The sequence below is a fragment of the Protopterus annectens genome, chromosome 2.part1 (genome assembly GCF_019279795.1).
Source record: "Protopterus annectens isolate FY-2018-M chromosome 2.part1, PAN1.0, whole genome shotgun sequence".
In the NCBI taxonomy this organism is placed as follows: domain Eukaryota; kingdom Metazoa; phylum Chordata; order Ceratodontiformes; family Protopteridae; genus Protopterus; species Protopterus annectens.
In genome coordinates this window covers 1,199,231,171-1,199,248,478 of record NC_056729.1, presented here as the reverse complement: position 1 = coordinate 1,199,248,478, position 17,308 = coordinate 1,199,231,171, and the positions used below count along the sequence as shown (strand labels likewise).

The 17,308-nt window shown below is 40.4% G+C and overlaps 1 protein-coding gene across 1 annotated transcript in view; it reads left to right on the top strand.

Moving 5' to 3' along the window:
• Positions 1-17,308, top strand: part of SLC16A10 (solute carrier family 16 member 10) — a 758,083-nt gene that overhangs the window by 689,266 nt on the left and 51,509 nt on the right. Inside the window, exon 5 of the mRNA XM_044062731.1 lies at positions 6,126-6,269. Within this exon, the coding sequence (XP_043918666.1) occupies positions 6,126-6,269 (144 nt within the window). The remainder of the gene's footprint in view (positions 1-6,125; positions 6,270-17,308) is intronic.

The following is a 17,308-nucleotide window of genomic DNA, read 5'->3' as shown; positions in this document are numbered from 1 at the left end:
TCCATTGAGGAAAAAGACAAGTCAGTTCAGACAAACAAAGATTTCCTCCAGGTTCAGCCACCCAGATTCAGCAGGAATTGGCCTTCTAAAAACTGGTTCTTTCCTAATCCTGAAAGATTTCAAAGGGGCAAAAGCAGGCGTGGCCAAGGAAGAGGACAATACAGAGGTTCCTACAGGGGACGACAATGGCAACCAGCAAACCAAAGAAGTGGCACAGGGGGTTCTCCTGCCCCACAGGGACAATCTCAATGACTTTCCTCTACTTCCGCTGACCAAGGAGCAAACAGAAGCTCCTTTGGGCGGAAAAATATCTCTGTTTTCAGACAACTGGCACAGACTGACAAAGGACAAATGGATTTTGGACATTATAGACCAAGGTTACAGGTTCCACTTTCATACCTTGCCAAGAAAACAAGGCATGCCAAACCTACCACAAAACCAGAGAGCAGAGGCTATCAAGCAAATTTCTCTGCTTGCTCACATCAAAGCAATAGAAAAAGTTCCACAACAAGAACAAGGCCAGGGGTTTTATTCAAGACTGTTCCTTGTTCCAAGAAAAGAAACTCAATGGAGACCAATATTGGATTTGTCTGCATTAAACACTTTCCTCATAGTACCAAAGTTCAAAATGCTGACTCTACAGCAACTCCTTCCCATGCTGGGCAAGAGGTCTTGGCCGATTACTCTGGACCTCAAGGAGGCATACCTGCATGTCCCTATCAGACACAGCTGCAGAAGATACCTCAGATTTCTTGCAGGGCCAGAGCATTATCAATTCTCAGCATTGCCATTTGGCTTATCTACTGCGCCCAGAGTATTCACGAAATGCCTGGCTTCAGTAATTGTTCATTGCAGGCTCCAGGGGATCCAAATTTACCCATACCTAGACGACTGCCTCATACAAGCGGACGACAAACTGATTTTGACAAAAAACTTGAATTATGTCATACAATTGCTGCAGGCTCTGGGATACACAGTCAACTTCCAAAAGTCAAGACTACAGCCATCCCAGCAAATAACCTTCTTAGGAGCCAATCTAGACACAGCCTCTCAAATGGCTTACCTGACAGAAGACAAGCAAAAGAAGTTAACTCATTACTTCAAAGGTTTGGCAAAGCTCACCCAGATGACTGCAAGGAGATTCCTACAGGCCCTGGGTTACATGGCATCCTGCATTCTCCTGGTTCCATTAGCAAGACTACACATGAGAAAACTTCAATGGTACCTAAAAAGCTTATGGTCTCAACACAGCAACAACCTAGAGACAACCATACCGCTCATTCCATGCCTACAAAAGGAATTTCTATGGTGGGCCTCGGTAAGCCAGGCAAACACAGGTATGTCATTCAAAAAGCCTCAGATAACACAGACCATGACCACAGACGCCTCAGACCTTGGATGGGGGGCGCACATGGAGGGCAGATGTATTCAAGGACAATGGTCTCCAAAGGAAACACATCTGCATATCAACCAAAAAGAAATGCTGGCAGTACTGCATGCCATCGAGGCCTTTCGGCAACAACTTCAGCAAGGCCACCTGCTAATACAGACAGACAACACCATTGTGATGTGGTACATAAACAAGCAGGGGGGCACCCATTCTTACCCCCTTTGCAGACTGACAATGAATCTTTGGGAAAAATCACTGAGCCTAAACATACAGCTGCAATCCCAGTTTGTTCCAGGCAAAGACAATGTGCTGGCGGACAGCCTAAGCAGGAATTTCCTAGACCCCCATGAGTGGAGGTTACATCCAGAAATATTCATACGACTCACCTCGACATGGGGCAGGCCAGAAGTAGACCTATTTGCCTCCCACCTCAATCATCATCTACAAAAGTTCTGTTCAAGGACATATCATCCACAAGCATGGAAAATAGATGCTTTCTCATTCAACTGGAACTTCCTAAAAATCTATGCATTCCCACCTCTGCCATTGATGACCACAGTATTACTAAAGATCAAAGCAGAGAAGCCCAAGGGGATCCTAATAGCTCCAGACTGGCCAAGACAACACTGGTATCCACTACTACGGAGCATATGTCACAACAAAAAGTGGGCCCTTCCCCAATGGCCCCAACTTTTGACTCAACACAACTTCAAGACAGTACATCCCAACATTCAGACGCTGCAGCTAACAGCTTGGGAGATCCCATGAATAACCTCAATCTATCTCTACAAGGAAGTTCAGCGGATACTAACAGAAGCCCGAAGACCATCCACCAGAAAGGTTTACTCAGCGAAATGGAAGAGATTCAGCATTTGGAATACCAGCAAGGGTCATGATGCATCATTACTGAGCATCCCACTCATTCTGGAATATTTGGCAGATATGCTAAAGAATGGACTCTCATATTCTTCCATAAAAATACATGCTTCAGCTATCTCAGCTAGATACAACACTGATCCACCTGTGTTTTCACATCCTTTGTTAAGGCAATTCCTTAGGGGAATCAAGAATATAAAGCCACCAAGAAAGGCTCCAGTACCAGCTTGGGACCTCAACTTTGTCCTAGAAAAACTGACTCTACCCCCCTTTGAGCCAGCAGCTTCTGTGGACTTACAATTTCTCTCATGGAAGACAGCTTTCCTGTTGGCAATTACTTCAGCAAGAAGGGTTTCAGAATTGCAGGCCCTAATGGCAATACCACCGTTCATAACCTTTCACAGAGACGGGGTCTCCTTACGAACCAACCCTACCTTTCTGCCAAAAGTGGTATCTAGGATTTCTTTAAATCAAGCAATTCACCTGCCTACCTTCTTTCCCAATCTTGAGAACAAAGGGGAAAGACTGTTGCATACCTTGGACATTCACAGACAACTTCGCTACTACCTGGACAGAACCAAGACCAGTAGGAAGTCTGATCAGCTTTTTGTAGCTTACGCCCCTGGAGTACAAGGGAAAGCAATTTCCAAACAGACTATTTCAAAATGGATTGGACATTGCATCAGATTCTATTATTCCTTCCATGGAAAGAGTGTACCAGCCAATGTCAGACCACACTCCACCAGAGCTACAGCCACCTCTACAGCATTCTTAAGAGGGGTGCCTACAAAAGACATTCTAGAAGCTGCTACATGGAGCTCCGTGCATACATTCTCCAAACACTACAACCTCCCTTTATATTCCAGATCCAGAGCAGGCTTTGCTTCGGCAGTCCTGCAGGGATTGATAGCTACACCATCCTTTTCTTAGAGCATTCCACCTCCCCCAGCTAAGCTATGGTATTCAACCCATATGTTATGACTGCAGTTGCATTCTTGAAGGACATAGTACAGTTTTGTACCTACCATAAATGTAGATGTCCGATAGATATGCAACTGCAGTCGGGCTTTCCCTCCCTCCTTCCCCTCTATGCCTTGGGTCCACTCCTCTCCCTGTTATCCTTAGCTGGGGATATCTGTTATGGTGTATCTGTTTATTGCTTATTTATTTGTCTGGAAACCTGTTTTTGTCTTCCAATTTGATTACAGCCTTCCTTGGAGGGCACCTGCCATCTGGGGCAAGAAACACTGAAGAAGATGGCGTCGGCTGATGCTTATATACTCCAGCCGCTCTGATGTTGGAGAGAAATGCGACATCAGCCGACGTCGGACCCAGACTTTGGAATCCGGCCGACCGAGGGCTGCCTGAGGCAGGACAACCCATATGTTATGACTGCAGTTGCATATCTATCGGACATCTACATTTATGGTAGGTACAAAACTGTACTATTTTTGAATCAGTCCCAACTTGAATCATTGCAGATGATTTCACTCTCCACAAAATAAGCCAGTCACCTCCCTGTGTTCTTCCTAAACACCCAAAACAAGGGGGAGAGGATATTTTACTCCCTGGACCTGGTTAGACAACTAAGATTTTACCTCCACAGGGTTAGCTTCCATATCAGATCTGACCAGATTTTTGCAGCCTTTGCAGAAAGAAAACAGGGTAATCCAGCTTGCAAACAAACAATTTCTGACTGGATTGCAGATTGCATTTTCTGTTACTTTCAACATGGAGTACAGCTTCCTGGCAGAGTTAGAGCACACCTCACCAGCCGCAAAGCCACCACTGCTGCCTTTTTGAAAGGGGTGCCCACACAGGCCATTCTAGTTGCTGCCACATAGTCATATTCACACCTTCACCAAGCACCAAGCACTGCCACTTTGGATCTATCTCAAGGGCAAGAGCCAGGTTCACCTCTGCTATCATGCAGAACCTGCTGTCCCAGATAAGATTCTTGTCCAGCCACCCACCTAGAAGCTTTGAAAGTCTTCCCAAAAATCATACTGCAACACTGACTACAATGAACATAGTACAGTTGTGTTTCTAACTTACCATATTTGTAGATGTTTGAGGAGATCAGTGTTGCAGTACCCTTTCCCACCCCCCCCTTCTCCTTTCTCTGTCACTTGTCAATCTGTTTTTATACCTCAGGTTGGAATAGGTCCCCTTATCCCAGTCATCATTCCCACCCCGTCCTTTTCCTACTCTTTAAATCAGGGACCTTGTCTCATACTAGGGATGATTGTGAAAGTCACGCTTCATAAAAGGAACATCAGACTTCTTAGTCCCTAGAAAAGGTAGACCTGAAGATGGCACCAGCTGTCATCTTGTTTATACCTCAGTGTCCAGATTTCAAACTGTAGCAAGCATCCACAGGCTGGGGTATGGTGAAGGACTCTGATATTCATGCTCTCCGTGGACTTTTGTGTGGCATGAAGTTCTCAAATACTGAAACATTGCTTTACTTGAACATCTGTAATTATGGTAAGATAGAAGCACAACCGTACTTTCCTTTGCAAAGAATGTAAACATACTTACACATATGCTTTTCTTTGTAAAACGTATAGCATTTTGCAAGTAATGTACAATGGGGACCATTGCAGTACAAGTGTCTGTAATTCTGCTTCTGATCATGTCTTTAATTAGTGTGGACTGTTATTTGGTTATCTACATGTATACACTGGACAAGCCTGAATTTTTTAAAGACTGAATGCAAACAAATTTAACCGGGTAAAGCCTATAGCCACATGGCAGTGAGCTGTGACAGAGGATCGGAAAGTAAGCATAGCTGTCACTAATATACAGTGAAACAACAAAACAATGTGTACCTGTTTTTAATGGTGCAGTCTATATTCATTGCAAGAAAACTTAGATTAGAACATGTCAAGATACTGCCACAGTCGCTGTTTTGTTAATGAGGACAAGAAACTAAATGCAGCAAGAAAGATGTCCAGGTTCAGATGCTAAGTTCCATTCCATTCACATGTACAAGTAACAACTGACTTGTATAGTGATGCAGTGAATGGCCACCAACACGCACAGAGTTTAATAGGCAAGGGGGGAAACAGAAGTAGATTGACAGGCCTTTCTTCCATGTCACACTCACCTACAGACAATTTAGATGTCACTAATTTTACCTACTGCAAGTCAAAGAATGTAGGTGGAAACAAGAACACCCAAAGAAAACCACACAAACACAGATAGGACATGCAGACCACACAGAATGTCCCTTGCTGGGAACTATTCTGTAGAACTTGCTGTGAAGTAACAATGCTGTACACTGTGCCAACATTAACTATAAGAAGCTGATAAGTGAAAGACTGTCTTTGTATTAAAGGCCATAATCAAAACAAAGTAAAAATGCAATTGTCTAGTCAGAAGAGAAAGATAGGAGAAAACCTACAAGCTGCTAATGAGTTTTGTCCTAGTGGCTTTGATTTCCTCATTCTATGTTTACATATTGTATAACTTGAAAGAGTCACTTAACTAGACAGTACTCCCATGCACCCCCTCCCAAAAAAAGAATGACTACTGTGTATTCTAAAATATGTCAGTACAGCACTTTGAAAATACTGAGAAGTTAATTAGTATTAACTTTGTATTTTGACGAGTAATTGTGTACTAGACGGAGATGACTGATACTTTAGCTGCATTCTTTGCCAGACACTGAGCTTCTTTGTGGGGACTAGAAGAAGTATGTTAAGTATCTTGAAAGCAAGATACAACCTTCCTTTGAACAATATTAAGATAAAATCCAGAAGCCTTCAGTCTATATTCCCAAACAAAAATGTTTATAAGTAATATTGAACAAAATAATTGATAAACTATTGACCCAAGAATGCTTTCTTGCCCGCAGATGAGTCACGTGGAGGAAACGTTTGGCAAAGATGTAAATAAAGAAATCCTTTTAATGTGCCTTGGCATTACCTCTGGGATTGGACGGCTGATCTTTGGAAGAGTTGCAGACTGTGTTCCTGGTACTAAAAAAGTTTATCTTCAGGTAAGAAAGCAGATTATGAAAGTTACAACTTGAAACACTAGAAAAAAATATGATCAGCAGATTGTATCTAATGGTATTTTAACAATAAAATAGTACCCTGTTCTAGCTGTGGACTAATGTCTGTGATTAGAGTCCGTTAATAGATATAGGTAACATGGTTAAAATCACTATAACATTATCTTGGCCTTATTTTCACAGATGACCCACGCAGAATGTATAGATGTCACAAATCTAATTAAAGGTACACAGCTTTGACAAAACAGGTTACTGCACTGGCTTTTGGTTTTGTTTTATTAAAAAGTAATATATTCAAATGCATAGTAGACAGTGCATTACCAATGCAACTGGATATGCAGTTCCAAAAGAAGATAAGACACTTCCTAGAGGTTGGTGTTGGGTCCCTAGTAATTAAAAAAATAACCCCGAATACCCCATCTTCCACTCAGTGCCACTGTCTCCATGATCAGAAAAATCAGAAAATTTTCTCTCTCTCTCTCTCTCTCTCTCTCTCTCTCTCTGTTTTTAAACAGTTGTGCAATGAAACTGTACACATATTTTATTTTAAAATTGTTCTAAATTTTTCCGTCATAAATTTTTGCAGTCTGATAAACCTCAGTTTATCATATCTTAGTCTATATGGACTGTCATTCTGACAGGCATTCACCAGACAAACCAAGCAAATTTTAAAACTGTCAATTGCAGCATTATTTGTGTCTATCTATTTTACATAAATAACAGTGACTTACAGAACACCTGAACTGTTATTGTGTTCACTATTAAACCCAGTATAAATAAGGTACATGTTTTGTACATTATATCCTTCAGTATCAGAAGAGAAAGAAGAATGCACCATAAACAGTATTTTCATTTCTAAGTCTGTTAAATCAAATAATAGTTTTATGTTAATAATGCAGTTCACATGGCCTGTTAATATTAAAGAAATCATATCTATTACATCCTTCACTGGTATGTGTGCACAAAGGTATCGGGAAAATCTGTTTATCAATGTTTCATGGAAGACATGCAGTAATCTTTCAGCACCCAGCTTCATTGCTGCACAGTGAGCACAGAGCTTTTTAGTAATGTGCTCAGGCCAATAATCCAAATGCCACCAGCTATTCATATGGTTCACCTTTATCAGCCTCATCAGCACAGCATAAGTGAAAAACCTAACCATTCTGAAACATTCATTTTAAAGTGTATCAAACTTAACCCCGTGCCTGTACATTTTACACTTATGTTAATATCCATATGTGCTTTATATTTTGAAGCTGCAATTTATTTTACAGGAAAAAAGACTGTAATGTGCTTTTTTGGTATTTTAGATTAATTTGCGTAGTTTTCCTGTATAGACACCCCTACAAACTTATGTCATTAAATGTTTCAGGTAGTGATTTACATATGTCAGCAAATCAGTCTGAGTAACCTAAACAGGTTAATTCTTTAGAAGGGCATTCACTTATTTCCATACTGTATGTATTAATTTTCAAAGTAAGGTATCCCACCTACAAAATACAGGTCAACATGCCTTTCCAGATAATAGACATTTACTGTTGCTGAAGCTGTTATAGAAATACAGCAGTTTGTGCAGTAATTTAGGTGGTGATACACTGCTGGTGCAGCCAGTCATTATGTCTTTGCAGGAGGTTGCAGCTCTAGGAAAAAAAATTCATGGGCTGTTCTTAGCAACAAAACACAAAGACAGCATGCTTCTTGCAGTAGAAACTGTGTAACTCAATATCGTGAAAAAATACCGACGCAGATTCCAAAATAAAGTCATTGGTAAGTTGTAAATGATAAAAACAAGTTTTCCAACAGTTGCAACACACCACAAATGAAAAACACTCATGATTTATTTTTATTTATTTGCATTTGTTTAACCAGGATAGTCCATTGGGCCCGAAGAACCCGTTTTCAATGGAGTCCTGGGGAGAAAAGCTCCACATAAGATTACATGAAGATGAAGATATACATATGCATTACATGAGGTTAAACATTGTACGGATTATGTAATTAAACGTGTAGAGGTCTAAAAACACAGAGTATACAAGCAACAATATATTTATAATTTTTTTTTTTTTTTTTTTTTTTTTTTTTGAGGAGAGTTAGCTAGTATGCAGGTAGTCAAAGAATAAAGCTACCTGGAATTTTGAGTGATGAAGAGAAGAAGTAGTAGTGTAAAGAGTAGGTTCTGAGGGGAGAGAGCAGTATACCGGTAGCCCATGAAAATTGCTACCTGGGAATTAGAGCGAAAGAAGAGAAAGAATAGCAGAGTAAAGAGTAGGGTAAGAGGGGTGAGAGCAGGAGCACTCCCATGTGGAGGTTGGTGGGAGTGGAGTGATTTTTTAAAGGATGGGAGCTTGTAATGGTACGAATGGAGGGAGGAAGGGAGTTCCATAAGCGTGCTAGTGAGAAGGACAGGAGATTTTGTCCAGGAGGGTGGAGGGGTCTGTAAATTTCTATGAAGTTTTGATTGTTTGATCTTAGATGTCGTTGAGTGTGGTGCATTATAAAGGTAGAAGAGAGTGCGGGGCAGAGGAGAGGCTGGAAGATCAGTTTGTGAGCATAGGTGAGTTGGGTGTAGGAGAGGTAGTTTGGTAGTTCTAACCAGTTCAGTTTGTGGAGTGGTTCACAGTGGTGGGTTGATGATTTGTTACAAGTGGCGAATTTGGCAATTTTATTGTAGCAAGAGGATAGTTTGGTTTTGAGGGAAGATTGTAGATTAGTAAGAAGAGGTGCCCCATAGAGAAGGGAGGGTAGGAGAAATGTAGTAGCGGGAGTAATCTTAGTAGCTGGGCTGAGGAATCAGTTATGATGGTAGAGCATGCCAAGTTTTTGGTGGGTTTTCTTTATGTTTTGTAGAAGATGGGAATTGAATTTAAGCTTGTCATCAATTTGGACTCCTAATAGTTTGGTTTCTGATACAAGCTCAAGGGGGATGTTATTTTGGCTGGAGATGGAGAATGATTTATTATCAGTTTTAGTAGTTTTTGAAGGAGTAAATATCATAAGTTTGGTTTTAGCAGCATTAAGAGCTAGATGGTTGTCTTTCATCCACTTTTCAGTGGTGGAGAAGGCATCCTGGGTTAGCTTTAAAAGAGATGGGATGGATGAGGCAGCGCAGATGATTGTGGCATCATCTGCATATTGAATAATGTTAGCCTGAGGGATAGTGTGGAAGAAGTCATTAATGAAAATATTAAAGAGAAGGGGGCCCAGAATGGAACCTTGTGGGACACCTGTTGGGGTGTTCAGGAAGGAGGAGGTAGCGTTTTTCCACTTGACTGCTTGTTGTCTATTGGAGAGATAGCTGTTAAACCAGTTGAGTGAAGAGAGAGAAAGGTTTAGATTAGATAGTTTAGTAAGACGTAGGTTATGGGAGATAGTATCAAAGGCCTTAGAGAGATCAAGTAGAATGGTAGATACAGTGAGCCCAGAATATCTAGCTTTATTCACAGTTTCAAGGAAGGATAGGAGGGCTGTCATAGTACTATGATGGGGTCTGAATCCGTGTTGGGTAGGGGTTAATAGATTTTTGTCCAAGAGATGGGGAAGGAGTTGAAGGTGGATACATTTCTCTAGGACTTTAGAAATGGGTGAGAGGATGGCTATGGGACGGAAGTTGGAGATGTTAGAATTATTTCCTCCTTTGTGTAGAGGGATGATGTAAGCTTTTTTCCAGGTTTTGGGAACTAAACCTTCTTGGATAGAGCTATTGCTAAGGATACTGATAGGGAGGGCAATGGCATCGGCAGCTATACTGAGGTAGTATGACGAAATGTTGTCAGGGGCATTGGTGCATGGTTTTAATTTCTGTAGGAGTTTTTTTATAGTAGAAGTTGCAGTAGGTTTAATCAAGAATGGAAGGAGTTCAGGAGGGGGTGAATGAGAGAAAGGAGTTGAAGGGGGAGATAGGTTGTTAGTAGAGAGGGTAGGAGGTGGATTATTATGTGTAAAGGAAGAAGTAAGCTTGGAAATAGAATCTATGAAGAAAGAATTGAATTGGGTAGCAAGATCTATGTCTTGTGTATCTGGGCTGGGGTTTGGGTTTTCTATAGTGCCAGGTTTTAATAGTGAGATTATACCTCTCCAGAACTTTTGTGGGTTAGTTTTATGGTTGTTTTGAAGTTGGATAAAGTGGTTTTGGTGGTCTATTGAGATGAGTTTTTTTACTAAGTTACGAAGAGTTTTGTATTTATTGAGGTTAGATGTAGATTTGTTTTGCTTGTATTGTATCCATGTTTTATCTCTGAGTTGCATGGTAATAAGCGTATTTTTTGTTAACCAGGGGTGGCTTTCCTTTTTATTCTTTTGGTTATTAAGGGAGCATGATTATCTAGGATGTCTAGGAAGATAGTATTAAAGTGAGTTACTGCATTTTCAAGTGGTAGGGTTTTTAGGGAGTTCCAGTTAATAGATTTAAGGGTGCTGGAGAAAGCTTCAGGGTTAAAGTTTTTATGGCATCTTGTAGTTATGTAGTTATGAGTAACTTGTAAGGGGGTTGAAAGACGTATAGTGAAGATGGGAAGATGATCACTAAGGGGGTCAGGAAGGGTTCCACTGTCAGGGTAGTTATGGGGATGGGAGACTAGAGCCAAAGGATGGACAAGCACAGTGAGAGAAACAATCTATAGCTATAAGGACTACAGCAGAGAGGTGAATGTTGCGAAGGAGACGTGAGAGTTTCAGGACTGAGAAGATAAAGTATTCAAGGGTAGGAGTATGTGAGGAGAGACAGGAGAAGAAGGGAAAGGACACTAAGAGAGTTAAAGTAAAGGGATTATTACGTACTTGGTCAAGGGATTAGAAATATTGGAGTATAGGCCAAGATAGGGGTATAGTGCCACCTAGTGGAAAATAAGAGTAAAAGGCAGCAGGGAAACTATGTCAGTATAAAAACTAGTGGGGGAAAGTAGGAATGGAAAGTTTGCAAAATAGGGTAGAGTAGGGGGTGCAGGAGGGCTGCGGTTAGCTGCTGTCTCAAGTGACTAGTATATAAATACTGAGATAGTTAATAAAGAGCAAAAAATATCATAGATAACTAGTCAAGAATAGTACTATTTGCCACATACACTGAGCCTTTCTTATTTGGGAGGAATTCTGATCTGTAGGGCACGTTGCGGGTAAGGTGTCTTCACAGGATATCAGGAGATGGCTTTTGTTTTCAAGTAGTTGCTGAATATCTGAGTTATTTTCCTGAGTAGTATCTTATGCCTTTCCAGGGTGGGAGGAAATGGAGGGAGCTCGCAGGTAGTAGACTGTAAAATAGACAAAGGACAGGCTATCAGACAAGTTGGTAGACAAGGCTTAGAGTAGAGGGAGGAGAGAGTGCCACAGAGAATATAAGATTGAACTATAAGGGGGGGGGGTACTATGAGGTTCAGTGAGTGGTAGTTTGTGGGGGAAGGAGAATAACCACAAGCAGTCAGATAAAACAGCAGTAACAGGGAATGAAAAAGAGGGAAGCAAAGAAAAAAGACAAAATGTAAAGCACGTTCACAATCACAAGGTCCCAATGTGTAAATACATGAGTGGGAAAAAAAGCAAAACTTTAGTAAGCACTTTCATCAAATACACATTCCATGGAATTCATAAAAAGGCTGATCGGGTGCAGTAATTTCCTACAGTAGGTCAGAGAATTACCACAGCAGTGATAAAATGAGATTTAGAGGCATCTTTGGCTGCAACAAGAAAGACCTCATTACTGGCTCATTGTCTCTGAATTGCTCACTAGCCAACAATAATGCTGTCTGGTGTGATCACACTAGGATGTTCATCACTGGATCACTGTTACAGTAGCTGTAGTATGAGTTGTATCCTCCCAAGGATATGACAGCTGGACAGTATTTAAAGGTGTAGGTCATCTTCTAAATATTCTAACCACTGATGCGTTCAAGGAGGGCCACATAAAATCAGTAGTTTGGGTGCCAAACCCTTCAGAATGGTCTTACCATTTAAGTGTGCTCCTTTTGCAAGCATTGGAGGATCATCGGTTGGTAGTGTTGCTTCACTGATGGGCAGATAAGTACCCTTATCTAATAATTAATGTTATTAATAACAGTATTATTGTCTGACAAAACTGTTTATTTTAGCTAGGTCCTGAATTTTAATGGACTGTCATGGGATATTCTTGTTAGGATACTAAGTTTTCTTCAATGGGTTTCTTTTAAGGAAAAATGCATACAAATATTTATATAATTTTTACAACATTGTGTGAAATCCCATGAAAAGAGACTACTAGAGCTACTAACCCAGTCAACAAAGGATAAATGCATTTTTGTAAATCGGGGCTAGTGCTAGTGTTTTCGGAGGTTTTGTCACTGTGTATATTTTTGTACTTAGTGTGTTTTATTTATGGTAGAGTTGTTGCTATCTCAGGCTTCAGTAACCTCTATTCAGCTGGTTTCTCAGTTATCCATGGAGCAGGATACTTGCTGTTCATTTCTTAGCACCACCATTCACAAAAAAGAAAGAAAAATCCCAAGGAACATCTTTACATATGACTTCTTCTCTGCATCATCTACTGTTGAGTGACCCTACTGTGGCCATATCTGGCTCCTCAGACCACCCAGCTTCTTTCCTGCATACCTCTGGTGTAGTTCATTAAGCCACCAAGGACCTATGGTCAGCCACATCCCCTGTGACTGTTGGGGGTGTCCTTCACTGGTATAGGAGAACCACTCTTATTTGTCCTGGAGGAGAGCATGGAAGATGCTGTACTGTGAAGCCAGGCTAAGGCGAATGATTCCCAGACAAGTATTCCTGCTTTAAGTTAGTCTATTTCTAGGGGTCTCCTAGAAAAAAAGAAATAGAACGTTATACATTTAGCTTCTCCTGTCTCTCTGTCTTTGCACAAGTAGAACTTATCTGACCTTGCTAAGGGCTTATTCCAAACCTTTAATTCTTTAATCTCTGATTCCTCAGTGAGCGGTGAAAGGAAAATAATTACCTGTGTCTCACAGTGATTCCCAATTGGAAGAACAGGGATTGGACTGGGGGGGATTTCATCTATTAATTCTCCTCGGGCAGAACAGTCTGATTCCAAACAAAGTGATACTTCTGATTCCCATCCAGAAGAGTTGTCTTTTTTTTTTTTCTGAGACTATTTACAAAATGAAAAAATTATTTCAGAGGGAACAGAGTGAAATTCCAGTTTTTCAGCAAAAGATATTGAGTGTTACATCTTGACTTTCTTCAGTCTGCAGCTGTTCCTCTTGTGTTTTTAGCAGTCAAAGATGTTTTCTTAACATCCTGTAGTATGGTTTACAGTCAAACTCCAGTTTTACAATCTGACAGATTTCTTCAGCTATACAGATATTTATTTTCTACTCCCAAATTTGACCCTGCAGGGATTTCTTTGATAAAAATCTTGTACTGCCAAGCATTTTGTGAATGCTAATACTATTCCTTTCGATAAGGATAGGAAAGCCTTTGGCAGATTCGTGAAGACAGTCTGTCCTTCTGCTACTTTAATCTTCAGAATTCTAAACTGCCAGCCTTACGTGTTAAAGTTTTTGCTGGCTTCTTTTGATATTATGAAGAGGTTAATTGCCATGCTCCCTTCTATAGAGAATAAAGCTTCTCTGAATTGTTTAATTTCTACCTTTTCTCGGGTAACCAAGCATTCTTTAAAGTGTTATTGTGATTCTGCTTATGCTATGGCAAGAGCAGCTGATAATGAGCCATTTGTGAGATGATATACATGATTATGTTCACAAAATCTACCTGAGGATGCCAAAGCTGAGATTCAAAATTCTCCCCTTGACAATGAGTTATTATTTGGGCCATCTGCTGCTGATGTCCTAAAAAGATTTGATGAAAATGGGAAGTTAATCCAGAGGATTGCTTAGATTTTTCAATCTTCCTTACCAAAATATATTGAGATTTCTTTCCACTTCTGAATCTTCTTACAAGGAAACAAAACAGTCTTTCCAGCAAACATACCTTCAAAAAAGCAATGGCAGGGAAGCTCTAAAACATAGGGGTAGTCTCTCAAAAGTGAGGACAGTCCAAAAAGTTATAATAACTATCTGCCCTTTCCAGAACCTACCTTCTGCACTGGCAATCCTTTAAATCTTTCCCAAAGTCTAGCTCTACATTTTCTTCTGTGATATCAGAGGCTCAGACAAATCAGTTCCGAGACTCATCCAGCAAGGATATAGATGGGAGTGGGACTGTCTTCCTCCCTTTCAGGGCATTCCTCCACACCCTCCAAATTTGACTTCAATGTTTCTTCCAGTCATCCAGCATATGTGGTCACAGATGGTCATAGATCCAGTGCCACCAGATCAAACAAGGGAAGGATCTGGTGCCAAAGAAAGAAGGAACATAGAAATCAATTTAAGACCTTTCCTTTCTTAACTTTTGTGTTAAATTCCCAAATTTCAAAACACTGTCCCTTCAATCCCTGTTATTCCTCATAGAGCTTCCCCATTTTCTGGTGACATTAGATTTAACAGATGCTTACCATCACACACAAATCCACAAAGATTTCAGATATTTTTATTTATAAGATCTTCTGTATCTGGCTTGCATTTTTAGTTCCCCGCATTACCCTTTGGATTATCTACAGCACCAAGGGTGTTTACAAAGTGCCTGGCACTTGTAATAGCTAACTGTATTTTGCAAGGCATACACATCTTTCCATATTTAGATGACTGCCTTATATTTACAGAGTCTTTTTCAAACTGTCTTGAATCTCTTGCCAGAATAAGGGATCTCCATCACACTGGGATTCCAGATGATCATTCAAAATCTTCTCTTATTCCTTCTCACAGGATGGTGTTTCAAGAGGGCCTTTCTCCCTCAGAATAAAGTACATCTGTACATAGAACAGTTCCTGATCTTTTCCAATCAGTCCATGACTACAGCCAGGGAGTTCTCAGGATTCTATGTTTTATGCCATGTATGATTCTCATGATTCTTTTGGCCAGACTTCAAATGAGGAAAATACAGTGGTTCCTCAAATCAGTGTGGTATAAGCACCCACTAACTTTTCAGATTCCTGCTCTTGGATTTGTAAAAAGGCAGTTACAGTGGTAGATGAACCAGGTTTCTCTCAACCTTAGCCTTCCCTTCTCCCTTCCATCTCCTACTCAGTCAGTAACAACAGGTGCCCCAGAATTTGCTTGGGGAGCTTTTTACTTGGGGGTGAAAGTTTAGGGTCTGTGGAGCAAACAGGACAGACCAAAACACATGGATGTCAAAGAGATGTTGGCAGTAGTAAATGTTCCTGAGTCAATCAAATCATCTTTGATTTCCAGGGACTCTACAAGTTATCAAATACAGCACCGCAATGATGTGGTACATAAACAAAAAATAGGGGAGGGGGACCAGATCCTTTTCTCCATGCAGAATAGCCATGGTGGATTGGGATGTAGAAACCCATCACAATCAAACTCTCCAGGCTTCTTGCATTCTGCCAGAGCAAAACATTATTGCTGACAATCTGAGCAGGACAAGGACAGATCCTCACAAATGGAAATTGAACTGGGGGGAGGGTCTTCTCAGAATTGAACAAACTGTGGTGAACTCCTCAAATATATCATTTGTCTCCATTTACAGTAGACAACTAAAGAAATTCTGCTCCAGGATTCCTTGCAAGCAATCTTGGAAGACAAATGCTTTTTCATTCCCATGGATGTGAATGTTCGTGTATGTATTTCCACCCTTTCCACTGATATCTGAGGTCATTCTAAAGATTCATAGGGACTTTCCAAAGATAATTGAGGTGACCTCCTTTTGGCCCAAGCTACACTGGTTCTCCCTTGTTAACTTGGAAAACAGTATTAACTATCGCTTTGACCTCTGCAAGAAAAGTATCTGAATTACATTCTCATATAGTGGGTCGACCTTATCTCATTTTTTTATAAAGACAGGGTATCTGAGACCAAATCCTTAATTTATGTCTAAAGTGGTTTCAGAGTTTACTTTAAGTCAAGCTGTATATATCTCTGTCTTCTTTTCAGAACCTAAAAATGTGGGAAAGAGGATTTTCTATACTCCAGATGTCCACAGACAACACAGATACTATCCTGACAGAACTAAAACCTTTAAGAATTCTGATCAATTGCTCATTTTGTATGAAGAAAAGAAAAAACGGATAACCAGTGTCAAATCAGATAACTTCCATATGGTTGTCTCATGTTGTCACCTTTTGTTATTCCACCCATAACAAGTCACTTTCAGGTAGCATTATTGCCCATTTTACCAAGCTCTTGACTTCTTTTTCTTCTTCTTGACTTTTTGGAATGATGTATACTCTATGCATATTCTAGAGGCAGCAGCTTGGACCCCTGAACATGTTTTCACAAAACACTACAAACTAGATTCCTTTTCCAGGTCTAGAACAGGCTTTACTAGGACCATTCTCCAGGGGCTCCTGGACCTTTATTCTTCCTTTGCCCTCTCTTTCTAATGTTGGTGTTGTACCCATAAAGCTTAGGCTACTGCAACAGTGATCTAATGATAAACATAGTACAGTTGTGTAAGTAAACTTACCATAACAGTAGATGCTTGACTAGTCACTGTTGCAGTAAATGCTCCCTCCTTTCATTCTGTCCCTTTCCTATGAGATGTTTTTTTTTTTTTTTTAATTTTTGCTTTGGTGTGCACTTTTTAATTTTTCCCTTTGTTCTTAGCAATAAACTCGTCTATCAGGGCTCTAGCCTCACTTTCTCTATGGCAAGAAAGGTCTGAAGTGTTTGGTGACCAAACCAATGATATAATGCAGCTCTCCTGGAGCCCTTCAGCTGTTTAAGTTTGTGGAAGGTGCCGTAAAACCTTGACTACTGGCCAACTGTCATATCATTGGCAGAATATAGCCCATATAGCTTAGACTACTGCAACAGTTATTTATTTGTACATCTAGTGTTACAGTAGATTTACAAACACAGCTGTACTTTCTTTCTATCATTCCATGCATCATGTTGGCAGAAGCAACCCCATACACTCACACACCCATTCAGACACCCATGCACAAAGGTACAGACACAAATAAACACACACATGTACGCATACACACACACACACTCATACAT